This window comes from Solanum verrucosum, unplaced genomic scaffold, assembly GCF_900185275.1.
Source record: "Solanum verrucosum unplaced genomic scaffold, falcon-dt-bn FXZP01000051.1, whole genome shotgun sequence".
Lineage (NCBI taxonomy): Eukaryota > Viridiplantae > Streptophyta > Magnoliopsida > Solanales > Solanaceae > Solanum > Solanum verrucosum.
In genome coordinates this window covers 1,817,137-1,834,038 of record NW_026020110.1, presented here as the reverse complement: position 1 = coordinate 1,834,038, position 16,902 = coordinate 1,817,137, and the positions used below count along the sequence as shown (strand labels likewise).

The 16,902-nt window shown below is 35.4% G+C and overlaps 2 protein-coding genes across 2 annotated transcripts in view; both read left to right on the top strand.

Annotated features, from left to right (window-relative positions):
* Nucleotides 1-16,902, top strand: part of LOC125825309 (protein phosphatase 2C and cyclic nucleotide-binding/kinase domain-containing protein) — a 532,052-nt gene that overhangs the window by 123,374 nt on the left and 391,776 nt on the right. The gene's annotated exons all lie outside the window — the stretch shown is intronic.
* On the top strand, nt 7,020-16,245 carry LOC125825313 (uncharacterized). Its single transcript, XM_049504657.1, has 8 exons — nt 7,020-7,189; nt 7,302-7,566; nt 7,780-7,884; nt 8,022-8,150; nt 9,635-9,684; nt 14,267-14,364; nt 14,489-14,773; nt 15,575-16,245. The coding sequence occupies exons 1-8, from the start codon at nt 7,120-7,122 to the stop codon at nt 16,073-16,075; spliced, it is 1,503 nt and encodes a 500-aa protein (XP_049360614.1). The 5' UTR covers nt 7,020-7,119; the 3' UTR covers nt 16,076-16,245.

Genomic DNA, 16,902 nt, shown 5'->3' with positions numbered 1-16,902 from the left:
ATAATATATTTGTTAAGCATAAGTACCAACACTATTTGATCCTATAGATGATAAAATTGATTTAGTTGTTAGAATTAAATCAAAACTAAACTATGTAAAGTTAAAAAGTTATGTTGTTTAAATAAGTTAAAGTAAATAATGTGGTTTAGCTAGTGAATTTAGTTGTTGGAATTAAGTCAAAACTAATGTAGTTAAAGTTAAAAAGTTGTTAAGTTGTTTGAATAAGTTAAAATAAATGTTGTGGGTTAGTTAGTGAATTTAGTTGTCAGAATAAAGTCAAAACTAAACTAGTTAAATTGAAAAAGTTGTTAAGTTGTTTGAATAAGTTAAAATAAATGTTGTGGGTTAATTAGTGAATTTAATTGTCGGAATTAAGTCGAAACTAAACTAATTAAAGTGAAAAAGTTGTTAAGTTGTATGGATAAGTTAAAATAAATGTTGTGCGTTAGTTAGTGAATTTAGTTGTCGAAATTCAGTCAAAACTAAACTAGTTAAAGTGAAAAAGTTGTTAAGTTGTTTAAATAAGTTAAAATAAATGTTGTGGGTTAGTTAGTGAATTTAGTTGTCGGAATTAAGTCAAAACTAAACTAGTTAAAGTTAAAAAGTTGTTAAGTTGTTTAAATAAGTTAAAATAAATGTTGTGGGTTAGTTAGTGAATTTAGTTGTCGGAATGAGTCAAAACTAAACTAGTTAAAGTGAAAAAGTTGTTAAGTTGTTTAAATAAGTTAAAATAAATGTTGTGGGTTAGTTAGTGAATTTAGTTATCGGAATTGAGTCAAAACTAAACTAGTTAAAGTGAAAAAGTTGTTCAGTTGTTTGAATAAGTTAAAATAAATGTTGTGGGTTAGTGAATTTAGTTGTCGAAATTAAGTCAAAACTAAACTAGTTAAAGTGAGAAAGTTGTTAAGTTGTTTAAATAAGTTAAAATAAATGTTGTGGGTTAGTGAATTTAGTTGTCGGAATGAAGTCAAAACTAAACTAGTTAAAGTGAAAAAGTTGTTAAGTTGTTTAAATAAGTTAAAATAAATGTTGTGGGTTAGTTAGTGAATTTAGTTGTCGAAATTAAGTCAAAACTAAACTAGTTAAAGTGAAAAAGTTGTTAAGTTGTTTGAATAAGTTAAAATAAATGTTGTAGGTTAGTGAATTTAGTTGTCGGAATGAAGTCAAAACTAAACTAGTTAAAGTGAAAAAGTTGTTAAGTTGTTTAAATAAGTTAAAATAAATGTTGTGGGTTAGTTAGTGAATTTAGTTGTCGGAATTAAGTCAAAACTAAACTAGTTAAAGTGAAAAAGTTGTTAAGTTGTTTGAATAAGTTAAAATAAATGTTGTGGGTTAGTTAGTGAATTTAGTTGTCGAAATTAAGTCGAAACTAAACTAGTTAAAGTGAAAAAGTTGTTAAGTTGTATGAATAAGTTAAAATAAATGTTGTGGATTAGTGGATGCTGAGTTAGAAATGAATTTGGAGCATCCTGATCACATTTTAGAAGAAGTTAATAGAGAAGAGTTAGATATGCCAACAAATATGGACGACGATGAGGAGGAAACTTTCGAAGAGGATGAATGGATAGATGAGGAGGAAACTTCCGAAGATGATGCATGTGAATGGATAGATGATGAAGAAACTTCCGAAGAGGATGACTAACAATTTGTATGTTTAGTTAGTGGATTTTTAGCTATTCATATTTGAGTATAATTTATATTTTAGTAGTTTTAACTTTTGTTTGACATTGTGAAAGACTATTTGGATTAAGCCTTATGTTATGATAACTTTGTTTGATATATTTGTTCGACATTGTGACATTATTTTGTACTACTTTGTTTTAATCTTTATATTTAATTGATATAGATGTAGATAAAGACAAGGGTAAATAAAAAAAATTCGCTAATCCAAAAAAGAAATTTAAGGCCAATGCTATGAGAAGGCCCACTGGGGTCGTGATATCTGATGAGCCCTCTCGAGTTAATATTTCAAAACGAGCCTCAGTTTCAACTACTCACTCGGCACACCAGTCACATAATGCCTCTACTCATGTGGCTCCACAATCTGGTTATACTATATCTACACCCACTGTGGTACCTAGTTCGGGGTACCAAACTTTGCAGGCTATTCACATCTTGGTCGTGGTCTACCATACCATCATCTAGTGCTAGTCAGTGCAATACTTTGAATACTAGTAGTGGATCAATTGGATTTTCCAATCTTCATCTTGAATCCAATGGCTCGGAGCCTAATACTCCCACCACCCAGCACTCAAATGCACATGGTCCTCAGCCAGGCGATAAAGACAATTTTCGGAGACTCGTCATCGAGCCATTAGGATACAAGTATGATTTAATTATATTTTATCTTTCATTTATCTATTTATGTTTTAATTGATTGATTATTTTTTGTTTACTCTACTGTCAATGAACTCGTATTTCAGCTTACGTCCGACAAGGAGAGTGAGAGTGATGAGAATGATACATCTGACAAGGAAAGTGAGAGTAATTAGGAGTAGTTGTATCTATTTGACATTTTAGACTTCTATATTTTTGGAATTGTTTAATTTGATCGTATTTTAGTTTATTTTGAAGTTGGATGAAGTTTATTTTGAAATACTTTAATGTACATGTTGAAAATATTGTGTTGTTTTGGTTGGATGAAGTTTATTTGGCATAAATATGCAGGTGGGCAACTAAAAATTGCAACAATTTGCTGCCTGTTTTGTAGCAGAAGACCGATCTCCGGAGGTTAGAATTTCAAAAATAAAAAAATAAAAATATCGACCTCCGGAGGTCGGAATTTCAACATTACAAAAATAAAAATACCGACCTCCGGATGTCGGAATTTCAACATTACAAAAATAAAAATACCGACCTCCGAAGGTCGAAATTTCAACATTACAAAAATAAAAATACTGACCTCCGGAGGTCGGAATTTCAACATTACAAAAATAAAAATACCGACCTCCGGAGGTCGGAATTTCAACATTACAAAAATAACAATACTGACCTCCGGAGGTCGGAATTTCAACATTACAAAAATAACAGTACTGACCTCCGGAGGTCGAAATTTCAACATTACAAAAATAAAAATACCAACCTCCGGAGGTCGGAATTTCAACATTACAAAAATAAAAATACCGATCTCCGGAGGTCGGAATTTTACAAATACAGAAATAAAAATACCGACCTCCGAAGGTCAGAATATCAACATTACAAAAAAATAAAAATACCGACCTCTGGAGGTCGGAATTTCAACATTACAAAAATAAAATTACCGACCTCCGGAGGTCGGAATTTTAAAAATACAGAAATAAAAATACCAACCTCCGGAGGTCAGAATTTCAACATTACAAAAATAAAAATACCGACCTCCAGAGGTCAGAATTTCAACATTACAAAAATAAAAATACCGACCTCCGGATGTCAGTATTCCAATTCTGACCTCAGGAAGTCAGAAATAATAATATATGAATTTTCCGACATAAAATAAAAACTGACCTCGAGAGGTCAGTAAATACCGACCTCCAGAGGTCGGTATTGAATAGCGACCAAGCTTTTTCCGACCTAAGTTGGGATGTCGATTTTAGGTCGGTATTTCAAGGAATACTGACCTCCGGAGGTCGGTATTTATAGGTCGGTATTCACTGTTTTTTTAGTAGTGATAAACTAGTTGCACTAACAACTTTTCTGCAACATTTTTTTTCCAAATCAACTTTTCTACTTTCGAGGTGTTGCACATCTTATTCAACCAATAATTACTTTAAGAATATGATGTTGCTTGTAGTATTATTCAAAGGTAGAGTCCATGTAACTTTCCAACCGTTCAACTTGAGTTGGTTCAAGAGGAACCACTTTTAAATTTGAAGCAATATTATGGTGGGAAAAAACCACGTACCACAATGTAATAAACAAAATCAATTAAATATACCCAGGTTCAAAGTATTTTTTTTTAGATTGAAGCCTGTCATAAAACGGCTTGGTAGATTCTCACAAGTCGGAACTACATAACTTATTCACTTTTTAAATTATATTTTGAGGAACTATAGATGTAAAGAAGAAGAATGAAGTGTAGCATAATATATATTTTATTGAAGAAATTTTATAAACACCAAGAGCTAGAGAACAAGCTCTTGACATATCAAAACAACTAATTCTATCATGCTATAAGAATTAAAAGATTGAGAAATATTAAAATGAAGAAGCTAGCTAGCAAACCGAGTAAACAAAGGAAATAAAAGTTCAAGGGATCTTTCTGGATTCAACAAATTAAACATTAAGTTTAAACGAAAAAGAAATTGAACAATACATAAACCAAGCAAATGAAGACATCACCAGGCAGGCCAGTAAGAATTTTTTGATAGATCTGAAAAGAAAATATTCCGATTGAAATTAAAGGAAAATTCAGAAAAATAACAAATGAAAAATAAAGGAGGTGTGGTGTACCTTTTTGTTAGTAGGAGCGGATCTTTGAGGAATTGGAATGAAACGGTCGTCTCCAAATTTGGGCACAAAACGAGTCTCTTGTTTTCCGTGGAACATAAAGGAATCTTTTTTAGAATAACAAATGTCAGAAAAATATACAAATGTGGAAGACAGACAGAAAAAAATACAAATTGTGGAAGACAGACAGAAATGCAACACGTGGATCATTTTCCATGGATGTGGAAATACGCGAGAAAGAAAGAAGGATGGGAGAAGGAAAAATTACCTTTTTGAGAAACTCCCTCTTATATAGTATGATGATGATGATGATATAGATAGATTCTATTTTTCTTATGTTGAGACGTGTCTCTTATTATACTCTCTCCTTTTTTATTTAGTTATCACCATTTTAAATTTCATATCCATTAAGAAACTTGACAAGTTTATCATTTATACCCTAATCTAGTGTTCTATTGAAGTCAACTTTTCAATATATGAATATAAATATGAATTAATTTATTTTAATTAATTAAATTGATCAATGAACATGAATTAATCATTAGTTTTCTTATGTTTGTCAAATTCATATTTTCAAGTCTAATAACTATCAAAGGTATAATAACAAGAATAATGTCATTTATGAACTCCTTTCGTTCCTTTTTAGTTGTCATACATTTTCGAAAATCCATTTGACTAAATTTTAAAGCTTAATTAGATCACATTGATTTGATATTTTAAAGTAAAAATTTGAATAATCAAAAACTATACAAAAAGTAGTATAAATTTCAAAATAATTTCATATTAATATGATGAAGAAAATTCCAATAATAATTAAAATTTATATCGTTACAAAAATAACTATGATAATTAAAAAGAAATAAAAAAATATTAATTTTATAAAATAAAAAATATTAAGAAACATATATTTTATTTTATTTTAGTAAGAATGCCATCACATAAATAAGAGTAGAATTTATTGAGCATTTTGGTGGGCGATCCATGGATAGTTTCCCAATGTGTTTTGACCGTGAGAAGAGTGTGTTGTAGAAGAGCTCTAAATTGATGGAGATCATTAAATTGAATTTGTAATGAAGAATCTCCCATCTGTACTTTCCTCTCTCACAAAGCAATCAAAGTTGACATGACTTCCTCAACACTCGACACGTGTCCTCTTAGATCCTCACGCTGTCCCAAATTACCTAAACACACACACTTTTTTTCACTTTTTTTTTTTTATTTTTTTTTATTTTTACAGTTAATTTAATTCGAAATCTGGAGAGAAAACCCATTTGTTTATGGTGTGAAAGTGGGCCATTATGTTGAAGCTTGTCGATAAAGATAGCTTGGGTCGTCTACTCTCCATTCTCTTTCCAATCAAATTCACAAGTAGATCGTGATAAGTACATCATTTTTATATTATATTTTTGGTAAATTTATGCTTTAGTTATTGGGAATTGAGATAGATGTAGATTTTGGCTATATTTATGGGGCTAAACAATAGGATGCTTTTGGGTTTGTGCACTCTTTCAATGTTGGCCTTTGATTCTCATATCACACCGTATGTATGTAAGTTAGTCTCTTGCTTGTTGTGTAATTTGATTGCATGCATTTCAATTTCTCCTATTTACATACTAGTCACTGTTTGGTGTCCTTCTGTTTCTTAGTTTTGCTGTTAAATATTAGCGTTTGAACCTAAGTTGCGTGGACTCTTCACTTTTGGTGCAGTACCTGTGTCGACACCACATAGGTGTGGGTGTGGTCAATCGATTTTGTGTATTTTTATCAACATTGATAGAGAATTTAAAGACAGATGCAATGATTTATGAAACTCCGCAACCAGTACTGTTGAATGTGTAATGAACAGGTTATCATTTAAATAGCCATGTTATGCCAAAAGAATACTCTAGTAAGGAGATGCATTTCTACTTAATAGATTCAAATTTGCCTTATTAAATTTGTGCATTCCTTTCCTTCCACATAATCTACCATAATTTAGGACATATTTCTATAAAATGTATTTTTGGACATTTGAATTATTTTAGCCGAATCCAGCACCCGTATCCATACCTAGATCTGTACTCCCGAATCGTATAATTTAGATCATGACAGATGACACCCGTACCCGAGTCCGTGTGATTGAACTGATGAGTGTTGAGGTTAAAGAAATAGTAGTATACCTTTCCTCAGCATGTAGGACTACGCATGTTCTATTCATGACCATTCTTGTGTTAAAATGAACCTATCTTCCCTCGGATATGTTGAATTCATTTCTGTTGTAATTTTAAAAGAGGTTTATATAGCCTGATCTATTTGGGTTGAATGTAGTATGGGGGGTTAGTATATCTATAGAGAAATCATCGGCGTTCCCTGAGAAGTATGTGTGTAGTGCGTTGTACTCATTACTTAATGTCATCTTTGACTTACATCAGTGTTCATATCTATTGATCACAACTGAGGTTTTATGCTGTTTATTGCGACAACACGTTGCCTGAGACATATAAAGAGAGAGCTGTTATGATGAATGTTTCTGAGTTTGAGATTTCTTATCTTCCTCTCTAATTTTGAGAGTTGTGACATCTGGAAATATTTGATCTTTTCTTCTGCTGCTTGAATTCCTGATCTGATTTGGTGGTCCTTTGCAGGTTTCGTCTGTACTTGATCATTGTAATTCATAAACAGAAAGATCTTGATTAAGTTCTCTTCTGATGCAACATGGAGGATCCCTTTTTACATCTTGCAAGCTTGAGCTCTTATATTGCCCAGCAATTTGTTCAATTTATTGGTGAGTTCTCTAAAAAACTATGCATGTGCAAAATATAAAGTCCTTGAACATCTATTGTTTTATATTCGCTGTCTATGGCTTCCTATGTGATAAAGGTTTGATTCTATTGCAGAGGATCTTATCTGCAGAGATATCCTTGGGTGGTCAGAATATTTAGTTGACTTTGGTGGTCTGCTTGTAAACTTTACCAGTGACGGGGGTTGTAGAACTGTTCCTGAGGCTTGTTCATTTCCTTCAAGAGTATCTGACACAGGAACAAGCTTTAGAATTCACGCAAGACGATCCTCCTATGTCAATGATAACTTGCCTGTAAATTCATTATTAGAAATTGTAAGAAGTAATCAAAGTTATGGAGGTTTCAGACTCATTTTTGAAGGGTAAACTTTTCATTTGTATGCTTTTCCCATCCTCCTTCGAGGTCATTGTGCAGGATATCTATGGATTCCTTGATTTTCAGAACCAGAATTAGAACTCTGAACATAAGAATTCAACTTATCTTGGTTTTATTTTCTAGTAGCATATATCTCTTTCCGCCATTACATAGTCATGACTGTCCTAATTTATTCTGCAGTTGGTTGATCTGGTTGTAGGTTGATGCTTCCAGTATATGGTCTGAGATTCACTTGGAAACTTTCGTTGGCCTCTTGGAGGTGTTTCATATCTCATATCAGATGTGCTCTAGTTCAAGTTCAGAGGTTAGTAATCACTTCCTGACTGTCGGTAAATGATAAATATTTGAAGTTTGATGAGTATTTTAGATCATTTCTTCCATTTGACATTCAGCACCTTTACTTTTAGTTTCCTATTACTTACTCTTCACTAATCTCTTCAGTGTTATATCCCGTGTACATACAACCTTGCGTGGGTCTTCTGATGACATTGGGTGGTTGCAACAAGCTACTGAAATGGCTCCTGTTGTTGATGGTTCAGCTAGATTTAGAGAACTACTACAAGATATTAGGTAAGATGATGGATCTTACTAGTCACTTCGAAAATAGAAACAAAGCCAGATAAGTCTCCCAAAATAAAGAGCACATATCTTGTCAGTGGTGAGTTCTTGGTCATTTTTTCTTTTTTATCAATTGACATAGGTGCTGAATAACATGAAAATGAAACCACACCAACTGCACACTATTAAACCATCATGAAAGGGTTCTATGTTCAGCTGATGAGATTCTTTTCAAGGTTGTTGCCATGTTTCATGTTAATTTTGAGTTTTTTGTGTTACTGGCCCAACTTAGAACTCCAGGACTGATGACTTATATTGCTCGGAATGTGTGTTTTCTTCTACTTTTTTTTTGGCTACTCTGTGTAGTGACGAAAGAAGGTATCTGTAACTTCTTAAAGTGATAGTCGTGATATGGACTTTGTTAGTAGGATACTCCTACTGATTTGAATGAGATCAACCAAACCATATTATGTGCTTTTCATTTTGCTGATTCTCTATGTTATAGATTGACAAAGTTGTTTTGAAATATGGTACACAGCAATTTAAAAATCTGCGTTTCAGCAATACGAATCATTACCCTTGTACTTTAATGTTTACGAACAAAACTTGTCTGAATATGAATTCTTGCAAATATGACAAGTCCTGAAACAGCATTCTTGTTTCAAATCGTAACAGAAAAAACAAAAGGTCTTAACGTTGAGTTGTATTACTCTATGCCCATTAGTTTTTGGTTTCTCTGAAGTAATCTTTAGTAACTACAAATAAAGGAGGCACCGGGACATTTTATTCTGCATTTTCTTTTTTGCCTGTTAATATTAGGGGGAATGCTTTGCTTTTGTTTACTTCCGAGTTGCTAATATGGAAAATCACGTTGCCCTCCTTAAGATTTTTCTTCATATATAACCTGAAAGATTCATGTTTTAATCAATATAGCTGAGGATATATAGAAGCCATTGTATATATATAGTCCAACCATTAGATTCCTTCGCAAGTGGCTTTTGTTACTGAAGGATATGTGAAAACATATGAAAATTATCTTCATTTCTCTTGACTGTTTTTGGTCAACATTCTTTTGGAGTCCTATGCCACAATACAACTGTGTTAACCCAACAGGATTATCTCTACTTATCAATGAAATTTAGTGATCTTCATTTCTCTTGACTGTTTTTGGTCAACATTCTTTTGGAGTCCTATGCCACAATACAACTGTGTTAACCGAACAGGATTATCTCTACTTATCAATGAAATTTAGTGATCTTCATTTCTCTTGACTGTTTTTGGTCAACATTCTTTTGGAGTCCTATGCCACAATACAACCGTGTTAACCCAACAGGATTATCTCTACTTATCAATGAAATTTAGTCCTACTATTATGGTGAGTGTTCCTCAGATGTCTGTCTCTGGTTCAGTCTTCACATTAATTTGAATATTTCATTGCAACTGCCTAACTGCCAATTAACGACAATTTTTCGTTTGACTTTTTCTTCCTTTTTTAGGAATGGACAGCACACACTGCCTGATTCTTTTGTTTATCTACTGATTCCAGGTTTAATAAATCTCTTGCTGAATACTACTTTGTTGAAATTTAATTTTAGTTACTCCAGTCATTTTTAGCACATAGTTCAGATCAGTGCTTCAGCATATAGTATAGTTGTGCTTTCGTGTCTTTTGGAGAATACACTATAATTGATCTTTTAGTTTAGTTGTTGCTATCTGGTCTTTTAGAGTAGTCACCTGTTGCAGAATTGTTTTGAAGTGTACTCCTGTGTAGATTTTACATTAGATTCAGTATCTTTCTAGTGGATTTGGTATCTGATGGTGGTTTTGAGTCATGTCTTCGGTTGAGGCCGAGGACGAGGGAAAATAGTGGTAAATGGGTTACGGGTTCCCATAAATTGAGGGTAGGATCTTGGAACATAGGTTCGCTGACGGGGAAGTCCATAGAGTTAGTGAAAATTCTCAAGAAGAGAAAGATAAATATAGCTTGTGTCCAAGAGACTAGATGGGTAGGTTCCAAAGCTCGGGATGTCGACGGGTTTAAGTTGTGGTACTCAGGAGGCTCTAGGGATAGAAATGGAGTGGGTATTTTAGTAGACGGGGATTTGAGGGAGCAAGTGGTGGAGGTTAGGAGGATCAATGATAGGTTGATGTTGATTAAGCTAGTCGTTGGAGGATGTACTTTGAGTGTTATTAGTGCTTATGCACCTCAAGTGGGCTTGGGCGAGGAGGCCAAAAAGCTCTTTTATGAGGATTTGGATGAGGTAGTTAGAGGTATACCGATCACCGAGAAAATTGTCATTGGTGGAGATTTTAATGGCCATATCGGGGCAACTTCTAATGGCTTTGATGATGTTCATGGAGGCTTTGGTTTTGGGGAGAGAAATGGGGGTGGAACTTCGCTTCTGGATTTTGCTAAGGCTTTTGAGTTGGTGATTGCTAACTCATGCTTTCCGAAGAAGGAGAACCACATGGTTACCTTTCGTAGCTTGGTAGCTAAGACTCAGATAGATTACTTACTCCTTAGGAAGGGTGATAGAGGCCTCTTTAAGGACTGCAAGGTTATCCCAAGTGAAAATCTTACTACCCAACACAAGCTTTTGGTGATGGACCTGGTAATTAGGAGGGATAGGAGGACGAAGATTGTAGCTGATCGACCGAGGATTAAGTGGGGTGGCTTGACCCCTGACCTTTCTCGGGAGATGGGTGAGAAGTTGAGTGGGATGGGGGCTTGGAGTGGTAGCGGGGATGCGGACACCATGTGGAATAAAGCAGCTAGTTGCATCAGAGAAGTTGCTTCAAAGGTGTTGGGGGTATCAAGGGGTAAATTTGGAGGCCATAAAGGAGATTGGTGGTGGAATGGGGAAGTCCAAGGCAAAGTGGAAGCGAAGAAGGCTGCATACACAAAGTTAGTGGAGTGCGTAGACGAGGAAGAGAAGCAGACGCTTAAGAAAGTTTATAAGATGACAAAGACAGAAGCTAAGTTAGCAGTTACGAAGGCTAAGACGACAGCTTTCGAACGCTTGTATGTCGAGCTGGGGGACAATGGTGGGGAGAAGAAATTGTATAGGCTCGCAAAAGCAAGTGAGAGGAAGGCTCGCGACTTGGACCAAGTGAAGTGTATCAAGGATGAGGAAGGCAAAGTATTGGTGGATGAGACCTCCATCAAGCAAAGATGGCGAAAATACTTTCACAGACTTTTAAATGAAAAAAGGGGCGGATACATTGTGTTGGGTGATTTGGCGCACTCTGAAAGACTTCGGGACTTTGGGTACTGCAGGTGTTTTAGGATCGAGGAGATTATACGTGCTATTAGTAGGATGAGTAGGGGAAGAGCGACCGGACCCGATGAGATTCTGATGGATTTTTGGAAGAGCACGGACAAGGCAGGTATAAAGTGGTTGACTGGGCTGTTTAGTGTTATTTTTAAGACAGCAAAGATGCCTGATGAATGGAGGTGGAGTACAATGGTTCCGTTGTATAAAAACAAGGGTGATATCCAGAACTATAGCAACTACAGGGGTATCAAATTGTTAAGCCATACTATGAAGATTTGGGAGAGAGTGGTGGAGATGAGGGTGAGAAGAGGGGTGTCCATTTCTGAGAATCAGTTTGGATTCATGCCGGGACGGTCGACTACCGAAGCCATTCATCTTATGCGAAGACTGGTAGAAAAATATAGAGAAAGGAAGAGAGACCTACATATGGTGTTCACTGATCTTGAAAAGGCCTATGACAAAGTACCGAGGAATGTCCTCTGGAGGTGCTTGGAGGCTAAAGGTGTCCCGATGATTTATATTAGGGCGATAAAGGACATGTACGATGGGGCCAAGACTCGGGTTAGAACAGTTGGAGGTGACTCGGAACATTTCCCAGTTGAGATGGGGTTGCACCAAGGATCAGTCCTTAGCCCTTTTCTATTTGCTTTGGTGATGGACGAGTTGACGCGGTCTATTCAGGAGAGGGTCCCTTGGTGTATGTTATTTGTGGATGACATAGTACTGATTGATGAGATGCGGGACAGAGTTAATGCGAGGTTGGAGGTGTGGAGACAAACGCTGGAGTCCAAAGGGTTCAGGTTGAGTAGGACCAAAACAGAATATTTGGGGTGCAAACTCAGTGTGCGTTGGATGAGGCAGATGTGGATGTGAGACTTGCCACATAGATCATTCCTAAGAAAGAAAGTTTTAAGTATCTTGGGTCTGTAATCCAAGGAAGTGGCGACATCGATGATGATGTCACACATCGCATTGGGGTTGCTTGGATGAAATGGAGGCTTGCCTCTGGAGTCTTGTGTGATAAGAAAATTCCACCTAGACTTAAAGGTAAGTTTTACAGAGTGGTAGTTAGACCGGCCTTGTTGTATGGAGCGGAGTGTTGGCCAGTCAAGAACTCACATGTCCAGAAAATGCATGTTGCGGAGATGAGGATGTTGAGATGGATGTGTGGGCACACTAGGAGTGATAAAATTAGGAATGAAGTTATCCGGGAGAAGGTGGGAGTGGCCTCTGTGGTGGACAAGCTGAGGGAAGCGAGACTGAGATGGTTTGGACATGTGAAGAGATGGTGCGCAGACGCCCCAGTGAGGAGGTGTGAGGGGCTGATTGTAGAGGGTACGCGGAGGGGTAGAGGTAGGCCTAAGAAGTATTAGGGAGAGGTGATTAGATAGGACTTGGCTCAGCTTCGCATTACCAAAGACATGACTCTAAATAGGAAGGAGTGGAGGTCGCGTATTAAGGTTGAAGGTTAGTAGGACTAGCGTGTTGTCCTCCCATGCGAGGGTATGGGTTGTTAGCGTTTGTAGTAGTCCTAGCCTTGCACTTGCAATTCCTATCTGTGATACCTATAGCCTTTTGTTGTTTACTGCGTTTTACTTCTCTCATTGTTTTATTGATGTTACTGTCTCCTTTGTTGATTATATACTATCTTTCTTATTGGATGTTATGTTTTATACACTGTTTTCCTCGCCTTTTACTTGGATTTGATGTACTTGAGCTGAGGGTCTCTAGGAAACAGCCTCTCTACCTCTACGAGGTAGTGGCAAGGTCTGCGTACACTCTACCCTCCCCAGACCCCACCTAGTGGGATTTCACTGGATATGTTGTTGTTGTTGTATTAGGTTATTTAAGTTGTTGAGATATTTTAGCTCTTTTGAATTGCAGATTTTCTGCACAATATGTGTTCAAGTTGACTATTTAAAACCCTCTTATGCTTAATAAAAATATTGAGAAACAATTCCAATCATTTTAAATCTTTTTGTTGCTCCACCATCTTTTAAAAAAAAACCAACTCTTGTATCAAGAGCCTCATTGATCTTATGGGATCTATGAGTTCTTCTAAAGAACTATTTTCAACCCATTTTTAACCGACATGGCTATTTCTAACCCGTACTTATTTTAACGCGCAAGGCTATTTCAACCAATATCAATTTTGAATCCGTTTTTCAGCCATGACAAGCAACAAGTCTCTTTCAACGTCCCATAAGCTTTCATTGGCGAAAGCTTTCTGATTTAGTTAAGTGAAAATGAAATCGCATTTTGGAACCTATGTTTTATGGATGTTGTGATGGAAGAAAATCCTTGTAACAGCTCCTTGCAAATCCTATCATTGTCTAGATTAAAGCACTTTGAAAAGAGCTTTCGAACTAGACAAGATTATTGAGGATTTTTTAAGCACAAAACCAACAGAAGAAAAGAAAGATCAATATAAAAAAAATGTGCAAGTTCAAAAATAATCAAAAGAACTAACTGTTAAAACAGAAACTGAGGAACATTCTTTTAAATAGCAATAATTAAAGCAAAGGATTAGTGTTCAACTTTACATCTAGTTATTACAGTAATTTTTAGCGTAATAAGTTGCTTTGGTATTAGATGAATTTGAATTTTAAATTTTTACTAGGTTGTTTAGTTGAGATTTTTTTTTTTTTTTTTGTATATTATGTGTTCAACTTGGTTGTTTAAAGTCTTCTTATGCTTAATAAAATTGTTGAGAAACAATTTTGATCAGTTTAAATCATTTTTGTTACTCCACTATCTTTTTTTAAAAAAAAAAACAATACTTTTTACTGGATTGTCAATATGTTCTGAATTCGTTCTCTTAGAGCTTTTCTTTTGGTGACATAATTGTAACAGGGTTTTTCAGCAATCACGGCCCTTTATATTTTGTGAGCACTAAGAAGTTTTTTTCGAAGATGGGGTTAACTTGCCATATTGCTAAGATACATAGTGAGGTATGTACTAGTAGATTTTCAAAGTCTAGTCTGCTAACATATCAACTTGCTCTCTGGAATTCTTATTAATGTTCTCCCAACTATGCTTTTCTGTTACTGTTGGTTCATTTATCACCAAATGAAGGCATCCGTGGAACAAAATGCGTGGGAACTGAAGCAATGCATCGAGGAGTTACATTGGGGATCAGGAAAACATGTCATGCTGCTTGGTCACAGTAAGGGTGGGGTTGATGCTGCCGCCGCTTTGTCAAAATATTGGCATGATTTAAAGGATAAAGTTGCAGGACTGGCATTTGTGCAGAGCCCTTATGGTGGAATACCTGTTGCATCAGATATTCTTCGTGACGGACAGATTGCTGACAAGGAAACACGAAGGATCATGGAGTTTTTACTATGCAAGTTAATTAAGGTAATTCCTTGGTCCACAACTATTTTGGGTTAGTTAAAAACTATAATGCTGAAGTGTCCCAACTCTTTTCCATGTTGTGATGCATAGCCAATTAAGTGCTTTTTTTAGCACTAGGATTTACGCCAGTTTGCCAAACATTAGTGTTCTTATATTGTACCTTAAAATTTGGTAGTACTACAAGGTAATACTATCTTTTAATGCATATTTAAAAAGTTTTTGAGCACCTAAATTTCCCTTAGATCTTAATAACATCAAAAACAAAATATGAACATCTTTCGGAAACATGCCATTTAGATTTTTATCAGATATCGTCAACACACTTTATTTCCAAGTTAAGTGAACATACTGGATGCGAGATGTCTATTATTTACAACTTAGAATTATTTCCAAGTTGACTGGTTCTTATAATAAAGGAGGACTAGAATATAAAGAAATGGAAGTTGTATACGTATTAATTGGAAGTGTTACTCATTGAGAAACTTAGAATGTACTCCTGGTGATATTTAAGTTCCTCACCCCCCTTGCGTTTTAAAAAGCATTTGTGAGATGGCTTACTGATTCTTCTACTACTAGACAAATTTGCTTAATAGGGTGAATTTTTGTCGTGATGATAAATGATCCATACACTCTTTCATATGTCTGTTCTACATATACCCATCGTGTACCTGTTTCACATTTCTCTTTCACTTTGTTCAGCTTTGTTTCGTTGGTGCGTATACTCAATATTTTAAACATCCCTTGGCGCATGTCTATGAATATGCGTGTTGTTTTGATTGACCAAGTTGAACTATTCTGTATTAGGGTGATATACGGGCATTAGAGGATCTAACATACGAGAAGCGAAAGGAGTTCTTAAAAAACCACAAGCTTCCTGATGATATTCCACTCATCTCCTTCCATTCTGAAGCAAGCATAGCCCTGAATGTAATAGCAACAATGTCCCATATAGCACATGCAGAACTTCCGTGGCTGCCTTTGCCCGGATTTGGTGACAATGAGTCGGAGAATGTGATCCAAGCAGGGTGCAAGGTGCCTGTCATAGTTCCTGTTTCTGCTGCACTGGCTCTTTGTGCTCTCCACCTGCAACTAAGGTATGGAGAGAAGAGTGATGGTCTAGTGACCTGTCGTGATGCTGAAGTTCCCGGGTCAGTGGTTGTAAAACCAGACATAAAGCTTGATCATGCTTGGATGGTTTATTCGTCATGGAGAAAGGACCCAAATGAAGCGGACGCTAGTGAAATGTGTGAGGCTCTCTTAACTATGCTTGTGGAACTCGGTATGAAACGAAAGGAAGTTTGTTGACTATGTATGCGATGTTAGATCGAATCCTTTGAACAATCAAGTTCCCTGATAACTAGATGGGACTGAAATATCAGATGTTTTTTCCAACCTACTCTGATTAATGTCTAGATATGGTTTTGTTTTAGCTAGTACGTATAATCTCTGAGAAGTACCAGTTAGTTCCATTTTCACCTATCTTGTGTGGCACTTCAGAAAAAAGAAATATGAATTCAAATTGCAATAAGCAGGTAATTTAGTCATCACTTAACATGACATTGGTCAAGAATGTTAGGTTGCTTTATTTGGAAATCATTAATTACTACCTCCGTCTACTTTTAATTGTCATAGTTTCCTTTTTAGAGTCAAATACTAATAACCTTAACTAACATTTATGATTATTTTTTCATCATATTAATATGCACTTTTCGTATAGTTTTTGAATATCTAATTTTTTTGTTTTAAATATTGAATTAATGTAATCTAATTTAATTTTAAAAATTAGTCAAATTAACTTAACATGACAATTAAAAGTGAATAGAGAAAGTATTATTAATTTGAATATGCCAAAGCTTTTGAGTTCAATCACTTATATTGGTAATTTGTTCCTGTCACGCATCCAGGGGTTTTCCTATTTATTTTCTTCATGCTAAATCTTTAGGGGTCGTTTGGTAGGATGTCGTGGAGAAAATAACATATGTATTAGTTGTGTTATTATTTAATGAGTAAATTTTAGGTGTAGCAAACATAAAAATCATATTTGTATGTTATGTCTATGGTTTGTATAATTGCGCTTCATAGCAAACATAAAGTTTGTTATGACTATTAATCTGTATATTTCGGTATACATA

Excerpts from the sequence above, each read along its gene's own strand:
- LOC125825313 (XM_049504657.1), top strand. The coding sequence starts at position 7,120 with ATGGAGGATCCCTTTTTACATCTTGCAAGCTTGAGCTCTTATATTGCC. Across the intron at positions 7,190-7,301 it reads GCAATTTGTTCAATTTATTG|AGGATCTTATCTGCAGAGAT; the intron begins GTGAGTTCTCTA and ends ATTCTATTGCAG. Across the intron at positions 14,365-14,488 it reads TTGCTAAGATACATAGTGAG|GCATCCGTGGAACAAAATGC; the intron begins GTATGTACTAGT and ends CACCAAATGAAG.